Source organism: Candoia aspera, chromosome 5 (assembly GCF_035149785.1).
Source record: "Candoia aspera isolate rCanAsp1 chromosome 5, rCanAsp1.hap2, whole genome shotgun sequence".
NCBI classification, from domain to species: domain Eukaryota; kingdom Metazoa; phylum Chordata; class Lepidosauria; order Squamata; family Boidae; genus Candoia; species Candoia aspera.
In genome coordinates, this window is record NC_086157.1 from 107,174,947 (window position 1) to 107,196,575 (window position 21,629).

The 21,629-nt window shown below is 41.5% G+C and overlaps 1 protein-coding gene across 1 annotated transcript in view; it reads left to right on the forward strand.

Annotated features, from left to right (window-relative positions):
* Positions 1-19,786, forward strand: part of TYR (tyrosinase) — a 63,341-nt gene extending 43,555 nt beyond the window's left edge. The window contains exons 4-6 of the mRNA XM_063304487.1: positions 14,347-14,528; positions 15,073-15,075; positions 19,566-19,786. Of these exons, the coding sequence (XP_063160557.1) occupies positions 14,347-14,528; positions 15,073-15,075; positions 19,566-19,786 (406 nt within the window). The remainder of the gene's footprint in view (positions 1-14,346; positions 14,529-15,072; positions 15,076-19,565) is intronic.
* The last annotated feature ends 1,843 nt before the right edge of the window (positions 19,787-21,629 follow it).

Here is a 21,629-nt window from a genome sequence, read left to right on the forward strand (position 1 = left end):
GGATAGCAGCTCCATTTGGCTATTTACCCTTGAGGCTGAATACAAGCATGACAAGTTAGGGAGAGTGGAAAGAGGATTATACAATGAAAGGCAGGACTTTCACACACATCCCTCAGCTACCTAATCACTCAGTAAGTGTGAGAAGGCTCTTTTTCATTCATGGAGTTGTCTTTAAAAGTATTTCTAAAGAAACTTTTCATTCATCAAACGGAATGAGAACTGGCCCTAAATTCCTCTGGTTGGCACTAGTCTATGGAGGCTTAGCTCACAGGTATGCTAACACTTAGTTTCTTTTTGTAAGCAGTAGACCGAACTGACAGTTCCCCCAACTTGCAGATGCCCAAACTCAGCAGTGCAATTACCCACTCCCGTGTTAAGGTCGTAAAGTGACAAAAAGGCTCTGTTATAGGCTGTAAAATTGGCTGGTTGTACAGATGTACCTGTACACTTTGTTTTCCACTCGCACAATTCTCTATGGGCCTATATTAGTGGTTCATCAACTGCCCAAGTACTTAGGAGCATCCCTCTGCATTTCCCACACACAAAGCATTCCATAGGCTTGTACTGTGGCTTTATCACCCAGACCAGTACCTAGGAACGCCTCCTTCCTCAGGGATTCCCACCTCCATCAGCCTGGCTCAATTCTCAAGGAGTCCTTTTCCAGGTGTCCTATATTTAGTTATTTCTCACCCCATTTTGTAAAGCATAGACATGCTACAAGATTCTCAGGTGTGTTCTCCCTCTTTCGAGGGAGATGGGCGGTGACAAAATTTGAAATATAAATAAATAAATAAATAAATAAATAAATAACTTGGAATCAAATTGGACTTTGCTCTTTTTTCTTTCTTTACTTAGCTGATTTTTTAAAAAAATCTGCTCAGTTGTGTCCAATCCTTGGAGACTGCCTGGACAAGTACATGCAGTTTTCTTGGCAAGATTTTTGGAAGTGGTTTGCCATTGTCTTCTTCCTAGGGCTGAGAGAGAGTGACTGGCCCAAGGTCATCCAGCTGGCATTGTGCCTAAGGTGGGACTAAAACTCACAGTCTCCTTGTTTGTAGCCTGGGACTTAACCACTACACCAAACTGGCTCTCACTTAGCTGATTAAAAGATTACTAAACTGAGCATCTAAAGTTTGGTAAGTGATTACAAAATTCAGCATCTTTGTCTAAAGGAAGAGAAAGAAAAAAGCAGATTCAGGAGAGAAAGTCTATCTCCATCTCCATCTCCATCTCCACCTCCATCTATCTATCTAAAGTATAAGCTGCCCAGAGCAAAATACAAAAGCAAACCAAAACAGATTGAACCAAACCAAACCAAACCAAAACAGAAGGGGAGCTTCTCAGTCACCCTCCACAGTCACCCTATTCCCAAGGCCTGGAAGCAACCAGATCTTCAATAATTTCTTGAACAACCTAAAGGTGGGCACAACACACAAATCCCTGGGGGGAGCTCATTCCAGAGAATAAGAATTGCAACAGAGTAGGCACATTTCCTGATTGCCACCAGATGAGATTCTTTAATTGACAGGACCTGGAGCGCATCCACCCTGCTGGACTGAACTTGATGGGTAGAGACAACTGGAGATAAATGCTCCCTCAGATAGACAAGTTCTATTCCATGGAGAGCTCTGAAGGCGATAACCTGCACCTTGAACTGCCCCTGGAAGCCAAATGGAAACCAGTACAGCTTGGGAAGCAGCAGGGTCATATGCACATAATAAGTTGCCCCCATCACCGCCACGTTCAGGACTAAGTGCTATAGCTGTGCTGTTCTGGACCATATGCTGAAGTTTCTGGATACTCTTCAAGGGCAGCCCCCATCTAGAGTGCATCACACTAATCCAATCATGAGGTGACCAGGGCATGAATGACTGTCTGAAGGGCTTCCGGTTTAAGGAAAGGGTGCAACTGACAAAGCAGATGTACCTGTGCAAAGGATCTTTCATCTGCTCTATGATCAGGAGCTGAGAGTCCCAGAGGACCGCCAGATTTTTCACAAGTCTCAAGTGGGGAAGTGCAACTGAGAGTCAATACCTTTGGATCTAGGGGGCCCAAACAGACATAGCCACTCAATTCTGTCAGGACTGAGTCTGAGTCTGTTCCTCCCCATCCAGACCTGCACAGCCTCTGGGCACTGGGTTACGACTTCAACCACATTGGTTGGCCAGCCAGGGATTGAGATGTCCATCTGGGTATCATCCAGATATTGATGATACTTGACCCCAAACTGGTGGATCACCTCACCTGGCAGTTTCATGTAGAGGTTCACAGAAAGAAAGAGACCACTGAACCAAGAGGCACCCCACAAGTGAGGAGCTGTGAGTGCGATGTTTGCCCACCTGTCAACCCTAGTTGAAACTGGCCACTGAGAAAGGAGGAGAACCACTGTAAAATGGGTCTCCCACCCGGAACCTCTGAAGCCAATCCAAGAGGATACTCTTAAAATCTTCCTGGTGCATTCAAACTGTATACAAGCTGGACATTAAGTTCTCACTATCTGTTGCAAAGTCCCTTAGTGCTTTCTCAGTCTTTCAGTTGCAGAGGAGGTGAAGGAGGGGTACAGGAGAAAGCAGAACCCATTGAAACTATCCACCCCCATGAGGCAAAGCCTAGAACCTTTTTCTTTCCTGTACTGTGGGCATCTCTCCTTCTAAAAAATGTCTTGGCTTATTCCTCTTATTAATTCTTCACCCCACTTCTTCATCGCTTGTCCCTTTCCCCAAGCACTCCACCTGCAAAAGTGTGTTGTTGAATGTTAGCTTGCATCAACCTGTTGTCTGTGATTAGCTGGCAAGCTAATTCTTGTATCAATTTAGCTGCAAAATCTAAATGGATATGAAGAAGTGATGGGAGGAAAGTAGGTTGAAAAGAGGGGTTCCTATACACTGTTTCAAGACTATGCTAAGCAAAACAAAGGGCCATGCTTAACATGGCTGCTTTGGCAAAGCAAAGCTTCTGGGTATATCAGGCCAGAATAGCAAAATGTTCTTCTCTGATGCTTACTTTGTGTCTCTGCTGCATCACTTGTCATTAAATGCTGAGATTGCTATACTTCCAAATAAGGTGCCCAATACCCGGTCTTGTCCAGTTTCATGAGATGAGATTTCCTTCTCGTGGCTAGAGCATATGGAGAAGGATTGCAGACTAAGAATGTTCACCCTACTGGTTCTTGACTTTTTCCATTAAGGTTAATTCAAGATACCCAAGAAGGATGGACTGTACTGTTTCAGGAAGGTATGATTTCATTATTGCATGCATGGTGATTCCAGCTGCTTTTTAGAAGGTGGTGGTGTGACTATTTCCGAGAAGAACATCTCTAGAACTAGAAGATTTTTATAACAGCAGAATACAGGTTAGGAGGAACATATGGCCCACAGATCATGGACTGTGATTCCCCGCCATAGGATATCGATGACTTGCAGTCTTCACAAGTCTTCTGTGAAAGCTGCTTCTCTGTCTCCCCTACCATCTAATTTCCCCTGCAGTCCTTCATGGGATGAAGATTCAAGGACCTTGATTGAAAGAAACTGCAAACAGTGTTCCAATTTTTCCTCCCTTTTATTAAGCTTCTGATATCAAATAGCACAAGCTGTTTTGTTTCCAGCTAAGCTTTGCAAGTACAATTTACAGCCAGTTAATTGCTTGACATTCCACTGTGGACAATGTCTTCCTCCTCTATTGATAAGGCAGCCTCCTGTTTTTAACCTTTGTCTTTAGAACTTCAACTTTCAACCACACAATATGTGAGTGTCTGCGTGTGTATCAGTTATGACATAAGCTGGGGTACACTATTCTATTTTTAACCCTAAGGTAAAGGTAAAGGTAAAGGTTTCCCTTGGCATTAAGTCCAGTTGTGTCCGACTCTAGGGGGCGGTGCTCATCCCCATTTCAAAGCCGAAGAGCCGGCGTTTGTCCGAAGACACTTCCTCTGTGGTCATGTGGCTGGCATGACTAAATGGAACGCCGTTACCTGCCTGCCAAAGTGGTACCTATTAATCTACTCACATTTGCATGTTTTCGAACTGCTAGGTTGGCAGGAGCTGGGACTAGCAACAGGAGCTCACACCGTCACACGGATTCGAACCGCCGACCTTCCGACTGGCAAGCTCAGCAGCTCAGCAGTTCAACCTGCAGTGCCACCGCGTCCCTTAAGTATTTTTAACCCTAGCTACATTCTAATTCTAGAGTTAAGAAAGGGCTTATAGAGATTAGTAGCAGTTTTCTCTCTTGTTTCTAGCTGGCAGTTTGTTGTTTTGGCACATAACCCTTTTCTTATCATCTTATCTTCTTATCATCTCTTATTTTCCATCCTCTTCTGGCACACCAACTATGCCATGATTATCACTCATTGATCTTCATCCTCTTCGGGTCTTCAACATGCTTTCTTCAGAAAGTGGCAAACACTTCTCTTCAGCAGTGCAAACACTGCCTGATCCAACTCAGGTTTGCCAACATATAGTTATTAAAACCAAGCATCCATCTTTAACAGACATTTGCTGGCTAAATCCATCTTTGTTGCCAACTATTATCTCCACTGTCAATTTGTCCTCTCCAGATTTCCCTTCAATAGTTCTTAAAATTGTACCTCTAATGCCACCATGGCATCTGGTACTCAGAGCAGCTTTTCTGCAGCCCCTCATTTCTTAGGAGAGCTATATCCTATGAGAATCCAAGCCAACAACTACTTTCTGCTCCCTATCAGCAAGGATGCAAGGATGTGTGAAAAGCAACAAGCAACAAGTCATGATTTACTGTATGTCAGGCTCATCACATTCCTCAGTATAACTATGGTCCCAGGAACACATAAACATTGGTCTGACAGACCAGCAGAAATATGCTTTAAATGGTCAAAGTGCCTTTTTTGAGAAGATGAGCAGAAGGTTTCTGGAGACCGCATGTTGCTTCCATTGGTCATATGGATATCTCAAGAAGTTTTCCCAAGATGTATGCACCTCAGTCCTTAGAATCCCCCAGTCTACAGGCCCCATGCTGAGAGTTCTGGGAATTGATGTCTGCAGATCTGGAGGGTGCCCAGGTTGGGAAAGGTTGATCTTGAGTGAGAATGACTTCAAGTAAGTTGAATGTCCCACCAACATAGATATATGTGGAGTGTTTATTGGAGGAACAGAGGACAATTCTGTTTCTACGGTATATCCATCAATACAAATGTCCATCACTCCCTCCCCTCCCCACTTCATACAGTCCTTGAGAGCAAAAAGCTAAGCTATTGCTAAATTTGGACTTATTTTTTTAATGTTTTACCTGCTAAAAGAGTAGATCCTTCCTTCGATGGAATGGAACTGAGTTCAATTCCTTTAAACTATCAACTGATGTTTAAGCAATACAAAGGTTTTCCAAAATAAATATGTGAATGAGAGAAAGAGAGGGGAGAGAGCCCTTGAGGCTTGTTACGCTGAAGAGCACAACTTAAATTATGAGAATATTTTTGGAGAATGAATAACAATATTTTAGAGGGAGGATGGAACTGTGGGCATTGCTGTGGTGCCATGACATGGTGGGGATAGGACTATGTCGCCATTCCTGGGCTTGATGCCTATGAGTTCTGTGGCTCCAGAGCCAATAAGTTTTCAGGGCCTGTGGTGTGGTCCTTCTTCCTTTCACCCCTGTGTGAGGTGAGCCACTTTTAGCCCAAAGATTGATAGCTTAATGTTCATGCACTGATTCAAGATTGTAAAAGCTTGGCATGCGTGCCAATTATTATGATGCTGGTTACCTTTATCACTTGGTATTCATACAAGTCTCAAGCTGCTTTCAGATCTTTCCTCCCCCTCCATTGAGGGAAGTTGCTCCAAATCATACAGAAGAAAACGGCATGAACTGCGGCTCAAATCCATGATAGATTTGTGAGACAAAGGCAGGTCAAGAGGCAGCCATTAGCAATAGCCCACCTCCCACACTTACAATAGAACCTTTAAAAATCTGTAGAGATTTTCTGTGTTGCTTAAAAGGTTCAACCACGCAGGGCCAAGATCAGCCTGTGTTTTGCTGACTGAGGCTTCAAGTTCTTTAAAAGGGAAGAATGAGACGGTTTTAAAATAGGTGAAAATATGACTTCTGCCAATGTTCTTTCAGGGTGCTGTGCAGAGCACAGGGAGGCCAATGGTTTTCAGGACAGAGGATGATCACTTACAAAAAGAAAGGATAATGCTGTGATCTCTATGATCTCCCTTTAGAGGAAGTTCTGGAGATCTCTTTGGTATATGCAAGGGTGTTTGCAGGGAGGTCCAAATGTCAAGATGGCTGTGGCTGCCTGATCAAATCCCCACCCTTTAAAAAAACCCAAATCCTCACTATTTATTTATTTATTTATTTATTTTTTAAAAGGGCAGGGCTTTGACAGCTCAGTTTAGAGTGTCAGCTTTCCTTTTTTGACTCCACCCTGTGGATGCCCCAAGGTAGAACAAGAAGTTACTAGAGCTGGGCAGGCTTCCAAAACAATGTATAAGAAATTCTTGGGGCCTTGTGTGAGCACAGCACCTCTCTGCTATTCATTAAAGCATTCTAACCTTCAAGGCTTTTGCAAAAGCCTGAACAAAAGATGCCACTGTTTTAAAGAATCCTTTTATTAATGATAATGCCCTTCTTAAAGCAGCCACCCCTTTTTGTCCAGGCTGAACAGTTTTAATGAGCAGTGCAAGGTCCATAGTGCTTCTTTTGAATTGTGTCCAAAGCATGCACAGATATATACATTGTTGGAAGTCTTGGCAAATCCAGCATGCGTCGTTTGCATGAGAATTAGCATGTAAATTAAGTTGTCCCACAATGCAACTCTGAAGGAGCTGTTTGTTGCCACTCCCACTTCCTCTTACTCTCTTTCCCCTTTCTTCCACCGATCAAGCAGGCAGCATGGATGCTGCTTTCTTCATCAGGGCCATGTGCTCAGGTCTTGATGAAGAATTCAGCCCCTTTCTTCCATGCAGCTCTTGGCAGCTGTAGGGCTGAGAGTTTAGGGCAAAACTAAGTATTTAAAAAGAAAAGAAGAACAAAGGAACTTCATCTTTTCCACCAAGATGGATGTAACAGAAGCAACAATAAAGTCAGTAAGGAATTATTTTACTTATCTTAACCTAATCTGTTAAGCGTGTGATTCTTTATGCTTGGGAGGGCTGAGTGTGTAAGATCAATAACCTGTGTCTCTCTGACATGCTCACTGAAGCTATCTAAGATAATTTTCTTTTTCTGTGCCAGCTTCTCAGCTGTATTATAAGCTCTGCTCCGTTTCAGTGGTTCTAGCAGGCCACTAAAATGGCTTCACACATTACTCCTTGAAAACCTGATAGCTCTTAGTTTTTTTCAGGAAGATCCCTTTAGATTAACCTCCTAGGTTACCAAAAGCTTCTCCCACTGCCCCCCTTCAATTCCATTTGCACTTCCATACCTTCCTCTTAGAAACTAAAATAACAAAGAATCCTAGAATGATAGTGTTGGATGGGACCACAAGGTCCACTAGTCCAACCCGCTGAAGCAAAGAATGAAACCATTCTCAAGACAGGACTGTCTAGACTCTTTTCAGAAACCCCCAGAGATAGAAAACCCACAGCATCCCTAGAGATTTCCACCATTGTACAGATCTTACTGTCAGGAAATGTTTCCTTGTATTTCATTGAAATCCAGGTAGCTACAACTCGTACCCATTATTTGGGGGTCCTAATTTTTATGGCCATGGAAAAAAAGTTCCTGACCATCTTCCCTGTACGGTAGCTTCCTTTTATGTACCTGAACATGTCTACCATATCTCCAGACCAAACATCCCATATTCCTTCCACCTGTCCTCAAAACACTGGATTGAAGGATTGAAGTTGGGACTGTCTGCACTATATTACTTCCCTAGTTATATAAGTCTCAGCTTCCAGTATTATTCTGGGGAACCCGGTAGTGAGGAATGAGAAATGTTCCAATCTTACTTTTTATATGAATTTTCTGAATCTCAGTTTCCCAAACTGAACTGCACATTTTGATCACCTTTTCTGAATTTTGAAATCTGGGTCGGCAGCTCAAACCTTTTGCAGAGATTTGTGAAGATTAGCAGAAGGATGCCGTAAAATAAATAATTATATGGCGATCACATAGCCACAGACTTTTAGAACCATACAGCTGGGCCATTTAGCCTATTAAGCCCAATTACCTCTTCTGTGCAAAACTCCACATTTAAGTATTAATAAATAATGGCTATCTAGCTATGTCACGCTGCGAGCACTACGCAGTTTATAATCAACTATTATTCCTATATCCTGTTTAAGAAATAGGCAGAGTGGATTATGGACCATAGTTTTCTTCCCCAAGGAGAAGATTCCTCCTTCACTATTCAGCACACTTTGTAACCCTAATCATATTCTATTCACAGAACAATTATTGGAGAAAGTAGCACTCTTCGGTCCCAACTTTTTCACTTTTGCACCCTTTATTGGTCTGTCCCATCCCAATTTAGACTTCTCTTTTTAAAAAAGAAAGAGAATCACATAACATTGTCCTATTCATTGTGCATTTTAATCCGGTTATTTCAGAAAACATATTTTCTGGTAGCTTTGGAGACCAAAAGTACGACAGAGGGTTTGGGAGGTACAATGGTTAGTGGCAGGCTAACTAAAATCCTATTAGCCTGAGAGCTACAGGTCAAGTCAGGGTTTATTGAAATGCACAAAAGATTGAATTCCCAAATGTAACAGACTAGCCTTCTCTGGGCCTCTGCCCAGTATTCCCAGCTAATGGCTGAAGTAAGTGATTAGCTACTTGAAAAAAAAACATGAAGCAGCATGTACCACATTGGGTTGATTATCTGCCATAATTTCCTGAGCACAGTTTAAAGGGCTGATTTTAATGGTTAAAGCCTAAAATGTTTTGGGATCTGATTACCTGAGGAATCTCTTACCTCAGGATAAAAGCACCTGGAGGTTAAGGCCAGTAGAGAGATCCACTTTCTGAGATCCGTTTGTTGGCAGAGAAGAGAGATTTTTTCCGGAACTTGTTGGTTGGTTTGATTTGTAACCCCATTTTCTCTAGGAACTCAAAATACTGATAAGATCTCCCTTTGTTTTATCTTCAGAATAACAACCCTGTGAGGTAGGTTGGGCTGTGTAATGAACTGGGGCTATGCAAGAACTGAACATATTGTAATGGTTGCCTATTCTAAAACACTATCAGACTCATAAGCAGGAATTCAAAGACATCTGATTTATTAAAGAATAGTGTACAGGATCACAAAGAAAGCTGAGAATGATAAAAGTGCGCCAAATGCAAACTAAAAACCCTCGGTGCAAACGAGATCCCTCCGCCCGTAGAATCCTCCCAGGCTCACAATCCCAGGTGCTCCTAACAGCTTCTGATGGTCTGCGGGAAAAGTCATTGAACAGAGCACATAACCCAAACACATTCCATTGAAATGAACACAGATACAGAGCTTGGCACAAGGTCTCACAGCAGCTCCCTCCCAAACAGAAACGCGCGCCAGCGCCATGGCATGTGAAACGTTACGATGTATACTGTACATGGAAACAGTGAACATGACACATATAGAGTATTAATATGTACATAGAACATATATTTATTATTATAATAGATAACAATTATATAATTAAATAATAACATATAAAAGATATGTGATTAAAAGATGTAGAGTTATAGATTATTAAACTGGCTTCTGGACATCCAGAAATGAAAGCACCATTAATGTTCAGTCAAAACAGGTATTAAAAATATTTGAGTCTAATTGCATACAGAGTAGTAAATAAACATTGCTACTATTCCATAGGTAAAAATAACAATTTGCAGACTAAACACAAATCTATTGGTCAATCTGTAGGAAAGTTAATGCAGTCAGTTAAATGAGAGAAGGACAACAGGGAAGTTCAGAGGAAGGTAGGGGAAAGAGGAGTTTTCAAATGTGATTCACTTGAATGGAGCCTGCACAGAACTCAGCCATAGACTGAGAAAACAGAAACATAGCAGTAGAAAGATGCAACATCAAGGCTTCTTGTCACAGCAAAGTGAAAAGATTTAAGGCTGTTTATTACAGTACAGTAAAGAAAGTAAAAGATTTATACATCTAGCTTCAAAGCTTCTTGCTACAGCAAAGAAAGAAGTCTAAAGATGTAAAATTTACAGAGAGAGAGAAACAGAGAGTTTTGCATAAGGACAATTTAATTTATGAAGAATACAGACAGAGAAGGTTGTGTTAAGGACAAATCTAGACAGAACAGATTTTCAGCCCCTTTGTTTCTAGCCTGGATCTCTCTGTTGAGACTATTTCACCTGGAGAGTGAATAAAGCAGACCAAAGTTCCTTCTCTGGCACAAAAGAAAATGGTATTCTTTTAAGCAGAAGACAAAGAACTTAGGAAAGTACACCGTATATACGAAGTACATTAAGCAGAAGTAACCAATCAAAGTTAATACATTATATATGCTTACTCCAGGCTCCTAGCAACCTTTTGACCACATACAACACACTGCTTAAACCCTTTTTTTAAAAAAAATCCCTTCCTTCTTAGCACAGCCTGCCAGGTTCATCTTTTCCCATCCCTGTCTACCACTCCTTCTCAATGTCCTTTGCTTGTAAATAAAGCCACATCTGCTATCTGCAAGGGCCACATGGCCCTTGTCTCCTTTATTTCTTTATTTCTTTATTTCTTGATATGCTGCCCAACAACTCTTTGCAGCTTACAGTTAAAAGTAAAAAATACGAAACCAAACCAAACCAAAGAATCACGAAGGGTCCCCCAAACAACAAACAGGTAGTCCTTGACTTACGACCACAATTGGGACCAGAACTTCAGTCACTAAGTGACATGGTTGTTAAGTGAGGCATCACATGACTGCACCTGATTTATGACCTTTTTTGCCATGGTCGTTAAGCAAATCACATGTTTGTTAATTGAATCCAGCTTCCCCCATTCATTTTGCTTGTCAGAAGCCTGCTGGGAAGTCACAAATGGCAATCATTTGACCCCAGGACGCTGCAACCATTGCAAATACATGCCAGTTGCCAAGCACCCAAATTTTGATTACATGACCACAGGGATGCTGTGATGGTCATAAGCGCAAGGACCAGACTTAAAGCACTGTTATAACTTTGAACAGTCACTAAACAGATGGTTATAAGTTGAGGACTACCTGTATAACAATAAATAAATAAATCTAGCAGGGGCTCAATCTTCATTCTGCCCCAGAGCCTGGGAGAATAGCCAGGCCTTTAACTGCTTCCTGATCATGTTGGAAGGCATCTGGATCTCTTCTTCCTTTTGTTCTACCTGTCCCTTACAGCTGTGTACTGGGACAAGGAGAAACCGGGAGCCTAATTTCTGAATCAAGGAGGGAGAGACAAGAGAAGGAAAATCACCTTACTTAGCAGCTCTGGCCTGCATTGATTCTCAGGAGGGAAGGAAGGAAGGAAGGAAGGAAGGAAGGAAGGAAGGAAGGAAGGAAGGAAGGAAGGAAGGAAGGAAGGAAGGCAGGCAGGCAGGCAGGCAGGCAGGCAGGCAGGCAGGCAGGCAGGCAGGCAGGCAGGACAAAATAATCATACAGGTGCCTAACCTACTCCATCTATAGGGGATTTCTGTCCTGCGACCTAAATATTGCTAGTTCAGGTGTGACCACCTGGGAAAAACAGTGGAGAAGGAAACAAGGCAAAGATAAACAAAATAAAACCAAACAAAATAGGGAAAGAATGCAGAAGGGAAACAGGGATTGCCAGTGACTGGATAGTTTTGGCATGGACCAGATTTCCTTTTCCTTTCCTTAACTAATCCCTAACTGCTTTGGGTTACTGTTTGTTGCTCCTATTCTCCAATGGGAATAGCATGATGGTAGGTAGATAGGTATGAAATTAGAAGTTCCACATTTCAGTAAGTGTGTCGACGCCTCAGAGTAATGATGCCAGGAGTAACAGATCTGCTACATTTTTAAAAACTGCAGTATCATTTTCAGTCATTGAATCCAATCTGTTTTTTTTAACGCAGCTTTTGTGAGGCTTTATGGAGTTAATAATTTATGGAATTTAAATTGTATTTTATTTTGTTTTCTGGACACATTAATTTCATTCCTGCAAAGAAACATCCTTAACCCATATTGGCTAATGGGATTACTTTACCCAAAATGAAAAGCATCACTGACTCCATTGTCACCGTGAGGAATTCGGTTCCTTCTCCAGCAGCCTGGAACCTGAGCAGGGGAAGTAGAAATGAAAGGTAGAGAGGAACTCTGTCTGGCAAAATGAGCTAAGCTGGAAATCACAAGACAGTCATGCAATTGTTTCAGTAATTAATATTCTCTTTGATGTACAAATTACTCATTAAAATGTGATACAGTAATTTCCGGAGTGTGCACCCTAGGTACCAGTTTGCTATAAAACAACTAGGGATACAGTATAGGGATTAGATAGTAACAAAGTGTCTGCCTTGCCAGGCAGACCAGACAAGAAACATGACCAGATGAGCTAATTCTACTTTATTGTAAAGCTACTGTACATTAGCAGAGTCTTGCAAGTCTGAAAGTACAAATCTCCCACTATCTCCTTTAAAGCCCAAAAAACTAGGAAGGGTCCCTTCTGAGCCTCTTGACCTGCCCACTATCCAGCTGCGGGCTATGCTGACTCTTATCTGACTGTTCCCTAGGCAGCATCTCTTTGTCCTGTCTCCCAAGGTCTTTCCGACATACCATTACACAAAGACTGAAGTGCCCACTTCCCTTTCATTTTGAGGCAAGCAATTCATCAGTGCTCTAGAGCAGTACTTCTCAACCTCAACAACTTTAAGATGTGTGGACTTCAACTCCCAGGTTTCCCCAGCCAGCAATTCAAAGCGTTGAAGTCCACACATCTTAAAGTTGCTGTGGTGGAGAAACACCACTCTAGAGTTAAGTCTAAAATCAGTTTATAACTATAATTTTCAAAGCATCCTAGATAACCCTTGGGGAATCCTATCCTGGTCCTTTCCATGTTTGTGATCCAACCCTCCCCATTTTGCATCCTTCCTCGTGGCTTTATTCCTTTAGGAAAGGTGATGACCCTCAGCCACTAAAAGACAGCTATCCCCTGACTTTGGGTCAATCTCCTTCTCTTTCAGCTTGCATCAGGTTGTTGTGAGAATAAATGAGAAAGAAGCAGAAATATTCTGGCTGCCTTGAGCAATTTTGCATTTAAATAAGTAAAAGTGAAGTAATGTTTAAAGTTTTCTATGAGCCCGGAATAGCCACTCACATTCTTCATGATGCTCTGATTATGCATCAGTTCATGAAGCTGCCCTTAAACTCAGTGAGATCAGAATGCATCCGGTATGGTTAGATCCCTCTAATACTATCAGTGTACAGATGCAGATGTGGTCCTTCACCTGCTCACTGGCTCTATGAAGGGGACAAATGGAGCTGCTCCCATTGCTACCACCCACTCCTGATTTCCCTTTAGGGCAAGTCAGCACCTTCAGCTGTGTGCGTAAGCTGCTCTGTACAATCAGGAACCTACTGATCACACTGATGTGCAAAACTCATGGGAAGTTAGAGCAAGAGCACAAACGGCACACATTTTTCCATGCATGTGTTGAACATGTGGATGGACCCATCTGAACCACACTGAAACAGGTCAGAAAACATGAATGTCTGTGCAACATGTTGCAGTTGTATCATTTCGTTTTCAGAAGTGTTATCTGTGTGCATAACTCCAGAAGCAACCAAGCACTTCACAAAGTCAAGAATCACTGAAATTCAGGGTATTACGTTCCTTCTAAATTTGAACAATGTGTCTTACAGTTTTATACCTTCTCTTGCATGATCTGATCCTCCTATTTAGGCTTTCTGCAGAGAGATACTTTCCACATCTCCACTTCACAAGTCAGGATCTTTTCAATGGTAGCCCCAAGGCTCAGTCGCTAAGGATCATCATATTGCTGTTTCTTTTTTAGCTTTCAGTTGCAGAGTGAAAGCAATTCTTGGGGCTTCTGTTGGAGTGTTCAGTTTGCTTTGGTTTCATTATTATTAATGGTGACCTGTCAGGTTCCTTGGCACTGCCCAAAACAAAATGATTCTTTCCAGGCACAAATCTCACAGAGTCTCTTTAGCAAGATTTATTGAGACAAAAAGAAGGCAGTTACAAGAATCTCAGCAACTTCCCATTTAGGGCATTATATCACTGTGCTCAAGCCTTTCTGAATTTCTAACAGCCTTCTAGTGACCCAGCGGACAGGCCAGGTGGGTCTTTTCACTGTTCATGTTGATCTCCTGCATCTGGATCAGTCGAGGAACCAACTACCACATGAACTTTTATTTCTTCCTGCTTTGGATTTTGAAAGCATTGTTGTTTCCACTGTTGAAATATTAATATCAAACTTCCTTCCCACAGCATTTATGAACAGTGGCTCCGAAGACATAAGCCCCTGCGTGATGTCTACCCTGAGGCCAATGCTCCTATTGGACACAACCGGGAATATTACATGGTCCCATTCATTCCACTCTATAGGAATGGGGAATTCTTCATTTCATCCAAAGAACTGGGTTATGACTACGAATACCTCTTGGAACCAGGTAATCTGATCCATCACTTTAGGTAGGAGCAGTGGAAGCAATACAGTATGTATTTCTGTGCCGGTCCTTATTTTGATTCATCAAACAGTTATGTTCTTGCTCAGAAATAAGAGTCCATTGAGAAACATAATACATCTAAAGCAGATGTTTGTGTATGCATTTCTCCATTTATGCCCATCATGTAAACACAAAGCCTTTATCAGAATGTGTGGATCAATCAAGTGATCCAACTTTAGAAATCAAATAATTGGGGTTATACATTTCACCCTTTTTACTGGGGGCTTAAGGACCATCAAATGGTAGGCCCTTATCACACATGTAAGAAGGGTCGGATTTTGAGGGGCTTTTGGGGGGTTCTTTGGTTTTTCACTATGATTTGTCTTTTGGAGTTTACATGACTGTATTAATTTTGCTTCCTACCTGAACATTGCAATCAACGATGCTGTCAGTTTTCAGCAATCATAGACAATCAGGGTTTCAGGGCCACAAAAAGTGGATGCAACCTCAGAAACATCCCTGGGGGAGGGGGCTCCAAGAAATCAAGATGGTGGCTCCAACTGTATGATTGAAGCCCCTTGACATTTTTGAATGCCACCACATGTGTCAAAGAGTAGTTCCCAGTTATTCTGACATGCTGAGAGGGAATGAGGTAACACCATCTCTGGCCAAACACCAGTTTCTTGGGGGTGAGAAAACAATTTTAATAGGATTTTTAATAGAATAGCACTCAGGCCCAGTCTCTAATCATCTTACAAAGCCAATGTCCCTGACAGTGCCTCTATGAAATCCTGAGGCAATCTGTTCCACAGTTGAACAGCTTTACTGTTAGGAATTTCCTCCAAATGTTTAACCAAAATCAGCTTCCTTGGCACTTCTACCCATTGGTTATCATTTTGCCCTTTTGTGCAGCAGAGAACAGAACTCCATCTGTCTGTGACAGCCTTTCAGGTGTCTGAAAAAGGGTCTTGGGTCTCTGTTTATCTTTTCCCACTTAATCCTTACCATCTCTATCAGCTGCTCTCCACAGAACTCAGTTTTCAGACTCTTCGTAATAACATATCAGTATTGGAGCCTCAAACCAGGGACACGAGTGCAGGATGGGTAGGGGTGAGCTTTTTGCCTGGATAATGGGCTCAAGAAAACATCTGGTTGAGTCTGAGGGTGTTTATCTTCAGCCATGCCAAGCAAAGCAATTCTCCTCATTCAACTTGATGATGGAAAATTTGCTTCCAAGATTACTTTTAAAGGGAAGGGAATTTCAGAAAAAAATCCTCACGGTGGAAAGGGGATATTCTTACACTTATGAAGTGAGAAGGCCACCAAGGAATGTAAGTCATCCTGGCCAAACTCTGACTTACATTTTCTGTTCCTCTACTTTCTTCTTGGAGGGCTTGAGAATTTCTTTCCTGTTTCCCTTTGTAGATTGGAGCACACCGTATTCTTGAAAGTGAAGGAGAGGGCAACTGTTGGTGTTGCTTTCTATTACTCATCTTTCCATTACTTCTTTGACTACTCTAATGTCTCAACCTGGGAAGGCCCAGTTGGAGGCAACTACTCCTGCTACCTTCTCTTGGATTTAATGCAAGCTAAGGAGGCAGCACACTGTTGGAGAGAAGATTCTGCATCAAAAGGCACTGGAATGCTTCAGCCACAGTGATGTTTAAATCACTTTTCCCCCCTCCTCTCCCACTACCCCATCAAACATTGGGTAGGCATTCTGCCAGGCTGATCCTCTGTGCAATGCTCTTTCAGGAATCCATTTTATCTCTGTCTTGGGAGAATAGAGTTGCATTATTCTTAGCAAACAGACTCAGTGCTAATCCATCCCACATAGGCCCTGTGCTGCCCTCAAACTAATCCATCTCATTCTTCAGCTAAATGCAGTTTGTTTTTTTTAAGTAGAGTTTCCTTCAAGTAAAGTTCATATTCTGGTTTGCCAACAACACATCGTTTCTCTTCATGCCCTTGGTGTCATTTATGCCAATTTTATGTGTCCATACAGGAGAAATTAGTTCAGGAACAAGCTGTAAACACATTGCTGTCTTGTTCCAGCCTCCAAACCATGGTTTCTGTAGGCTCCAGTTTGTTTGGTTCAAATGACCTAACATACTGTTGTTTGCCCCAACCTGGAAGTTTGAGAGGATCAGAACCTGGGAAGAGAGAAGAGAGGAAGATGCTCAAACTTTATTTCAGTAACACCAAACCAGGTGGACATTTCAGTTAAATCTGTGAACTTCTGTGTAGAATTGTGTATTCTCTTCAAGAACGGTCAGCTGGAAATTTGAAAATGCAGTTTAATCAGCAACCGCATGGAATACTGCAAATGAGCTTCTTCTAAAAAGCTGTTTTGGGGACCTGGCTCAGGTGTCTCTGAAAGAGCTCTAGGTAGTTCCAGTAGAACAGTGAGGATGGTTGACCAATTGGCATCAATTAGAGTTGACAGCACACAGGAACTGTCCTCTTGAGATATATGTGTTTAAATACCAATAATGTGTGACTGGAAACAAAATTAAAATGTCAGATTAACAGGAGTGATTAGAAAAAGAATTCTAGCCCTAGGCAATTCCTGAGGGTCACAAGGAAAGGAAAATAAAAGTAATTGAAAAGAGAAATGTAGGCAAGAGGAAAGAAAAGCTTTCCCATTCACTGTCCTCCTCCCCTCTCCTTGCAGATAATATGCTCTAGCTTATTACAACTGTTATCTGCATTGACTTAATTATTAGCAGAAAGCCAATCTTTTAAAAAGTAATTATGATTTCCTTTCAAGCCTATTGGAACAGGTAACTAGCAGCAGGGGAGCTCAGAGAAGAGGTGCATACTGGGAATGTGGTGGAGGTGACTGTAGATAGAGAGATTTAGTGGGAATTGGAAATAAGGGGTGGGGGGAAGTCTTTGATTGATAAATAACCACTAGCACCCTTCCTTTTTGTGGTAGGAATGGCAATTTTCAGATTCATGCAGTTTCCTAGACCCATTTTTTGAAATTCCTGAACAAATTTACAATTTCTGGCAGGTTTGGGGTTATTTATTTATTTATATTTCAAATTTCTATCACCGCCCATCTCTCCTGAGAAGGGGACTCTTTTTAAAATACATTATACATTATATTATATGTTTATAATAACATTATAACAACATTATGAGTTTTTAAAATACATTATACTCAAAAATAGTAAGTCAAAACTGTGACAGTTTGAATACACTTACTTTAAGTAAGAACCTCCTAATTCTGCTCCAGCCAAAGGAAAATGTAAGTCTTATTTTTTTCTTTCTTGTAAATCTATGAAGTTTGACTTAAGTTTTTTTTAAATACATCGCATCTTAATTTGTCTATTTTGCTGCACATTTTTCCAGATACGTTGTATTTTAATTTTGTCTGACATGTAGGGTTTTGGAATCAATTTTCCCTGATATAATTCCTTTTTTCATTATTCCATGAATATACACACATATTGTATAGGCTTTTCTCTCTGTGTGTCTTACACACACACACACACACACAGACACATTTTAGCTGGTGAATTGCATTAGACAATTTCAAGAGGAGCAAAAGCTATTTAGTTTGCCTTTTCATTACAGAGTGTTGATTCAAAAATGCAATATTGAAAAGGAAGTGAAATGAAAAATTTCCCTAATCCTAGATCATATGGTTTTGCATGTAGAAGATCCTGTGCAATCCTTGAGAGCTGCCTTAAAAAAAAAAACAACTTACAAGTAGAAATAAATATATTTGGAAATCAGCTGCTACTAAGAGAAAGCAGTCACATCAGACTAAATGGGCCAATGATCTAATTCAGCATAAAGCCACTTCATTTGTTCATCACTGGAAATTAGAACCTCCTTCCCAACCATTCCTTCACCCACTTCCTCTACACAGAGTATGAATGCGAAGATGAGATTCTATTTGGGTGGTGAATTATGGATAGGCAAAACATTCAAAAGCCTCAGCTGCTGCTTACAGTTCTGTGCTGCTGAAATATACCATGTTAAGCATCCAAACAGGGATGCACAAGGGCTACACTTGGTCTCTGAGTAGTGTTAGCTGTTGTGGTCCAAAAAAAGGATTAATGCAGAGGAGTGGGTGGGGGCAGGGCAAAATGTCTTCCCCTGAAGGGGAAATGTTGGATGTGTGAAATGGGGAGGAGTAGCAATGCTACTACTAGACAATAGCATTGCTTCTAGTAGCAGTTTCCTCAATTTCACCTTATTATTCCCTCAGAAATTGTTTGTCAGCCTTCCAAGGCAGTCCAGACAGGAAACATGACCATATGAACTAATACTACTTTATTGTAAGGCTACATTAACAGAACCTTGAAAGTCTGAATGTACAAATCTCCCACTGTCTCTTTGACAGACTGAGAAGTTAGGGAGGGTCCCTTCTGAGCCTCTTTCTCTTCCCATTATGCAGCTGCAGGCTATGCCCTCTCTTCTCTGATCATTTCCTAGGCAGCATCTCCCAAGGTTTTTCCCACATACCATTACATTATTGATAGTTTGCTTTCTGAAAGTGATGACTTTAGCTCATGCATTGGTCAAGATGGATTGACATTGGTTCAAATCCTCCCCCAACTCTCTTCCCCACTATCTTTTTATTACACTTGATTGGCCATGTGGCTAGCTTGAATTACTTACATTAATACCAGAGGAATATTCATTCATTTTATAGTCAGCGTTTTGGCATATGCTCAGTTAAGTGGCAGCATCTAACCAACAACATTGGCTGATCTCAAAGAACAGAGAAGGTTCAGACCTGGCTCGTACTTGAATAGAAGTTGACTACAGAGAGCATCTGGGAGACAGAGACAGAATACTAGTTTCTAATGTCCCATAGATAGAGAAAATGATGCTCCCTTTTAGAGCTACATTCTTGGTGACTTCATGGACACATCCATCCATGTAGTTTTCTTGGCAACAGTAAGAAAGTGTTTGGTCACTGCTTTCTTCTGGGGTCTTTTTTGACTTTCCAGTCTAGCTTACAGTCCTGGGATACTTAATGTGAAATAGAAAACAAATTCTTCTTTTTCTTTTTTTTTACAGCCTCCCCTTTTCAGACTTTCTTCATCCCTTACTTGGAACAAGCTCGTCAAATCTGGCCATGGTTAGTTGGAGCTGGTGTGATTGGTGCCCTAATATCAATGACAATCAGTGGACTCATCACACTAGGAACTCGAAAGAAGAAAAGAATCTTGGAAGAGGCCCAACCTTTACTCATGGAGGGTGAAAATTATCAGCATGTTACATATCAGTCACACTTATAAAACCATCCATGTGCTGACACCTAGAGCTAAATTTGCTATGATGCAGAAAATCTGTGAACACATCTTCTGAGGATTTCTAAACCTGGTGGGAAGTGTTCCTGTTTGCACAATATTTTCCTAATCAAAATTCCTCCTCCTCTACCAAAGTAGTTGTTGTTGTGTGTGATTCCTGCATCAAACCTCTCCAGTGGATTTTGAAAGAGGTTGAGAAATATGTGAAACCCTTATAATCCCCAAGGCACTGGTTCTGATCCCCTTCCTGATGTCACTCCATTTTAAACTTTGAGAGAAGACCAGGAGATGATACATTTGTTGGATTACATTGACCTTGACCTGTAATCAATCACTGATTCTAAGGTGCTAACTAAAATTAAAGCCACTGAAAACTGTCTAATAGTCATTCCTAAGTTGACTTTAAAACCTCCTTTATATCTGCAGCAAAGTTGGTTGAGTGATGGTGAAAGGATAAAGGCTTTCTCTTTTAATGTATGCTTGCATTGTCAGAATGCATCTCAATAGTGCATACCATGGCTTCAAAACTACACAGGAGAGATATGAGCTACACATTCTTCTTCCTGTGCCTTCCTTCTACTTCTTGTCAGGCAGCATAATAGCTGGGGAAATGAACCATAGAATGATAAAGGGGAGATTTTCACATGTATTATGGCATTTTGAAGCTATAACAAATTTCTGATTTATCAATTGGCAATTAGTGTTTATATTACCCAGGGATGGAACAGAGAGGTTCTGGTTTACTCACCTTTCTTTTAACCCACTCAATTTTTTTTTCAGACGGGGATGATTGGGTAAAATTATGAGGAGTTCAGATGGGAGTCTGGATCCATTAGATATGAAGAACCAGATAGTCCCATCAAACAAATGCCTTATCTTTCTCACAGACACCTCACTTTGCCATATCACACAGCAATCATCCCTTATTTCAATATTACCCAAGGGCATTTCCAAATTCTTTGCCCCAGAATCAGCCTCTCATCTCTTTGTTCTGCACACCATAATCTGTAGGTGTCACGCTCCCAGATCAAATGTTCCCAGAACATCTGATCCAACTCGCATGCATGAATGGAATCAACACAGGTTGAGACTTGCGAGTCAGTAGAAGTGGGAGGGAGGACAAGCCAGGAGTGTGAAAGCATCTTGTTTGGGCTATCTCTAGCATCCAAGGTCAACCAGCAGAGCCGTTGCAGACATCTGCACAGAACTGAATGACCCAGCATGAAGAGGGAGGCTGCATACCAAAGAAGGGGGAGAGGGTTGAGTTCATTGGGATGTTTAATTTGGGGAAAGCATGGGAACTTCTATTTGCAACTTTTTCTCTGTACTGCACACTGCACTCCATTAAAGAGATTTCTACTCTATCACGTATGAATCGAATGTAATGGTAAACTGAGTAGGCAGTCCTCACAGTAGGCAAATACTGAGCTGATTTATTTCTGACTAGGCTGCAGTGTATCTGAAATCACCAAAGAAACATTCCAATTGCCATGATAAAGCTCTGCAGAGCTTGTGGGTGATCCATTTTCCATTGGAAGAAACTCTTGCCTCACTCCATTTCCTAGTTCCTAAGCTTCACTGGTCCTTAAAGCAGAAAGGTATTTATTTATTTATTATCCCACCTTTATTATTTTTATAAATAACTCAAGGCAGGGAACATAACCTAATACTCCTTCCTCCTCCTATTTTCCCCACAGCAACAACCCCGTGAGGTGAGTTGGTCTGAGAGAGAGCGACTGGCCCAAAGTCACCCAGCCTCCTTTCATGCCTGAGGCGGGACTAGAACTCTCATACCACGCCTGATTGGCTCTTGGGCTGAGAGAGAGGGACT